General features: G+C 51.7%; 1 protein-coding gene across 1 annotated transcript in view; it reads right to left on the bottom strand.

Annotated features, from left to right (window-relative positions):
* Nucleotides 1-2151, bottom strand: part of NGA_0618600 (urea/Na+ high affinity symporter) — a gene marked incomplete at both ends in the record, with an annotated part of 2190 nt that extends 39 nt beyond the window's left edge. The window contains 2 exons of the mRNA XM_005855467.1: nucleotides 1-2041; nucleotides 2117-2151. The exon at nucleotides 1-2041 is cut by the window's left edge and continues 39 nt beyond it. Of these exons, the coding sequence (XP_005855529.1) occupies nucleotides 1-2041; nucleotides 2117-2151 (2076 nt within the window). The remainder of the gene's footprint in view (nucleotides 2042-2116) is intronic.
* Between the last annotated feature and the right edge of the window lie 2522 nt (nucleotides 2152-4673).

Here is a 4673-nt window from a genome sequence, read left to right as displayed (position 1 = left end):
CCCCCCCCCCTTTCCCTTCCCGACCCTTCTCAAATCGGCCCATATTCCCACCAGCACCTGCTCGATGGCCGCCTTACTTTCGCGCAGGGGCATCGCCGTGATGATTATGGAGGATAGAAACCCCCAGATAATCCCCACCCAGACCCAAAGACTGAAGTAAGAGAACGAAAAGGGCGCCCCCGCAGGGAGGGAGAGCAAGGGCCACAGGACCAGCATAAGCAGGGAGAAGAAGCAACCCCACTTCAACACGAAGGTCTTGGCGGCCCGCAATCGTTTTGGGTCCATTTCTACTGCCATTTCCCCCTCCGTTTCCGCTTGCAACCGGGGTGCCACCTCCTCTCCCTCCCTCGGGGCCACCTCCCCCGCCTGCGTGTCGGCCACACTCCCGATCTCCTGCAAAGTCCGGGTAGTTGACCAGTCGCAATCCTCCGGCCAAAGCAGGCTGTGCCCACTGGTGACCCCCATAGAGACCAGGAGCGCCGTCACATTGCCAACCAACATGGGGACCGAAGCTCCCGTCGTCTCCAGGGTCAACAACGGCCCTCCCTTCTCTGCAAACGCCGCGGCAGTGCCCAACCAGGCAGCAAGGGCGATGAGCATTCCCCCGACGGCCCCCGCCATGGCGCCATGCGCCGAGGTCTTCCTCCAAAGCAACGAGGTGGCGATGGGAAAGACAGCAGAACCGACCAGGACGCCCATCAGGAGGTAAAGGTAGCCGAGGGCGAGCCCGGCGATCTCCAACAGGGCAGCTAAACCGCCCATGGTCAAGCCAAAGACGACCACACACCACCGGGAGACTTTCAGGAGCTCCGCCCCACTCGCGCCCGGTCGGAGGTAGGTTTTGTACACGTCGTAAGTCAAGAGGGAGGAGACCGCGATCAGCTCGGCTGAACCGCACGAGGTGACGGCCATAAAGACCATTAACAGCATCAACACCCCCCCCCCCGTGCCCAAGAGTTCGACCGCCGAGGCCACAGGGACCAAGCCGGCGTTCGCCTGGGCGGCCGTTAAGGGGAGTTCAAGGGCCAACGAAGCTAGACCTAAGGAGGTGGCCAGTGCAAAAGGGATGGCAAACCAGGCCAATCCCCCCAAGAGGTACCCCCGCACGGCCGCGCTGGGGCGGGCGGCAATGGCTGCTTGCCAATAGGCTTGGTCGACAAAGACGGTACCGAAGTTCCCCACCAAATTGATGACCGCGAACATGATCCCCCCCTGGCTGAACATGGTCAAGGAGCTCCCGGCTTTGTTGCCGGGCACGGGCCCACAGCCTGCGACGGAGCCCGTGTCGTCCAGGAAATTTCTCGCCGCACATTCCTCCACCGTGTACGTGTTGAGACGAAGCAGGCGGTCGTAGACTTGGGAGACAGAGCCGAGCTGGCTCCGTCCCCCTGGAAGCGGGCACAGGTAGACGGCGACGATGAAGACGAGAAGGACTGCGTGGAGGATAATGGTGTGGAGGTAATTGGAGAGAAACGTCGCGGCGAGACCGTCCGCGAAGGTATAGACAATGATGCCCAACGGAATCAAAAACGCAGCCACGTAGACGTTGAGCCCGGTCATGGCTTCGATCGTCGCGGCGCCTCCCAAGAGGAGCATGGAGGTGACCAGCATGTTCGTCAGGAGACAAAAGCTTAGAAACACTTTATGAGCCGTCGGGCCCCACCGTGCCCGGATGATCTCACAGACCGTGTGCGCATGGGGGGCTTTCCGCTTGATTTCAATCGAAAGGATGCCGAACAGGAGGATTTGGACCGCAGCCCCAGCTCCGTACCAGAAAGGTCCCGAGACGCCGTATAACCACGCCACATTACTGCTCTGGAGGAGGGTCGCCGCCCATGTCCATTGAGAACAAACCACAGCAGCAATCAGGCCCGTTTTGACCGTCCTTCCCGCCGTGTTGAAATGTTCGCTGGATTGTTTCGTCCCACTGTAGCGTCCTTCAAGCCACACCAGGAGGGTCGTAAATAGACTGAAAACGGCACCAAAGCCCAGGCATATAGACCAGCCGATGCCGACTGAGAGCGGGGGAGAGGTGCTGGCACTATCCCACCCAGGATGAGGTCCCATATTTAAGCCCTGACGGTGATAAAAATGAAGGAAAAAACATTTTTCTTACCGGTTATGAGAGGATGGAATTTGGTGCGCACTCATACTGCAGTATTAGAAAGCAGTTGATAGTGGCTAGGGTATCATGATATGGACTAGGGCGAAGTGCGAGTCTGTCTGAAAAGCCACAATTATGATAATTGTGTCATACTATCGTACGCACATATATTTCATTCAATCTTGTGCCTGAATAATTTGCCTGATTTACAGGACGCCGCTGCATTTCTCGCATGGGAAAGGAAAGTCGACCTTATTGCCGCTCTCGCTGCAAGAACAACGTCACTCTCTATTTTTTGGGGGGAAGCAAACGAGGCAAGGACGACGATACAAATGCCATTATATGGCATCCGCAAACCCGTCAAAGCATCCTACTAGCCGGGAGTGAAGTGACTTATTCTATACTTGCCTCTGTTCGTGAAAACAAATTTTATTCTTGGCTGTCGTGAGTGGTAAATGCACGCAGGTATACGATCCATCCATCCAATTTTTTGCGAGGTTTTTGCGGGGTGGATGCAGTCACGTTTATCCGAGGTAAGCAACTTTTGTAAGAAAAATCAAAGACAAAAATACTCTGTGCCTCCTGAGCAACTGGTATCGTTGTTATCAATACATAGTACTGCCGTCACAACCATACAAGCAGGATGGAGAGGGTGTGTGTTGTCGCGATTGTTAACCTCCTCATCGCGCCCCTATATTGCTTTGTACATGGTTGTGCCCATCTGGTTAATTTACTTTCTCTTTCAATTGACAATAAACTATAGATAGGTATTGCATGGATGATTACAAGGGAACGTCTTTGAAAGGGTCTCATTTGTGGTCTGCAAATTTACGGGGAAGGAAAGTAAAGAAATGGTCGATTTCAAAGGTACTTTATAAAGAGAAGAATATATGCTAAGAAAGAGCTTCAAAATTGACGAGGAAGACAAATGCACAGCAAACATGTTCTTACGCTTGTAGAATAAATTGCTAAAGATTCGATTCCTTGTCTGGGAAGGAGCTTGAAGTTTGGAAGTTTGTCATTAATGAGTTTATAAGGTCTTCTGTAGTACTGCAAATTTTCACATTTTCGTTATTAGTGGACACAACATCCTGTAGTTCTATACCCTTTTAAAACGCTATCAATGAGTCAAATGAATGGTAGTAGAAGCGTAAGTGGCACAGGAGCGCCAGCTAAAAACCTGAAGGGAACAAGAGTATGTGCACAGTAGGACGAGTCAGGCCCATGGGGCAAGCCTATAGGAAGGCTTCTTTCAGCACAAGAATCCTCAACATGGCACCATTTTGTGAAACAGCAAAAATCTTATCTTCAAAGGGTAATGAAGGCGCGACCGTCAAGCACACGGAGCCTGGCCAGTGTTTCCGGACCATAAGCTAAAAGCGAAATTCCAAGGCACGAAGGAGAAGGCAGATTTGGGCACCCGTTGAACAGGATTTAGTCGGAGCCTTTTAAGGATAGGCAAGCACAAAAGTGGCCTGCTTACTCACAAAGGCCAATAGCACAGCGAAATGTATTAGGAGATTACTTACTTGCACCATGTCCTGAGTGAGAATTTTTACAAAACAGACTTCGAGACGAATTTTCATAGTAAGAAAGCGCAAAAGAGAGTTAAATTCAAGATAATCGTGCCATACAGGAAATTCCAGATAGATGTCTTCATTTTTCCAGAATAAAATCCATCTAAGGGTGTTTAAAACGCAGCCCTTTTACAAGTTCAGTCTAAATCTGACGTCGAAACCAGCACAATGGTAAAATTGAACAGGCTTAAAATGAGAATGATCTAGGATGAGAAAAATGAATGGGGTCTTTGAAAATTTTTTTTTTGCTTAAAACGAATGGACCGTTATCGACCAAGTATAACCTCCCCCCTCCCTTCACACGGCTATAATAGTAATTTGTATTTTCTGCCCACATGCCCGAGAAAGCAGCCACTATCAGTCTGATACTAACGCGTACTTTTAGGGACTTATATTCTTTCCACGTCTGACTCGTTGAGGGTGCGATCACCAGACACAGGCATTTTGGTCTAGCCCGAGATGACCCTCCTCTTACCACCCAACGCCACACTCCACCGGAAGCTTCAACATGTTAAGCCGGACAATGGGCACCCTGAGCACCAACAGAGCACACCATACGGCCATTTTGGCATAAGAATCACAAAGGCCGACAGTGCAGCGATAAATAGCACCCAGCCCATTGTGCTGACTCCACTATTCCCCTTTGTGTGGGCATGCGAGGTCGGACAGTCCCAGGTGCATCGTCTCCTGTCTTACTTGCCTACAGCATCCTTTCCCTCTACTATCAACGACGCAAGGATAAATGTACTAACGCATGATAATCCTACTTCCTCGCCTGGCTTTCTGGCTCCTTCTTGCAGTTTTGGGGCCGTGCCCGCGTCAAATGCAGGCTCCATGCCTTCCTCCCCTCCCGACCTCGCCCCTATCCCCCGAACCAACCTCAGAAAGAGCAATAGAATAGAGCAATCTACCCCCCCCCTGGCTGGATGCATCGCGGATCGGTCACACCGACATGCCAGCTGCCTGTTGGGCGCCAATTATAGACTCGACGA

This window comes from Nannochloropsis gaditana (genome assembly GCF_000240725.1).
Source record: "Nannochloropsis gaditana CCMP526 unplaced genomic scaffold scaffold187, whole genome shotgun sequence".
Classification (NCBI taxonomy): domain Eukaryota; class Eustigmatophyceae; order Eustigmatales; family Monodopsidaceae; genus Microchloropsis; species Microchloropsis gaditana.
Note: the sequence above shows the minus strand (reverse complement) of the source record. Positions and strands in the feature narration are given on the sequence as shown.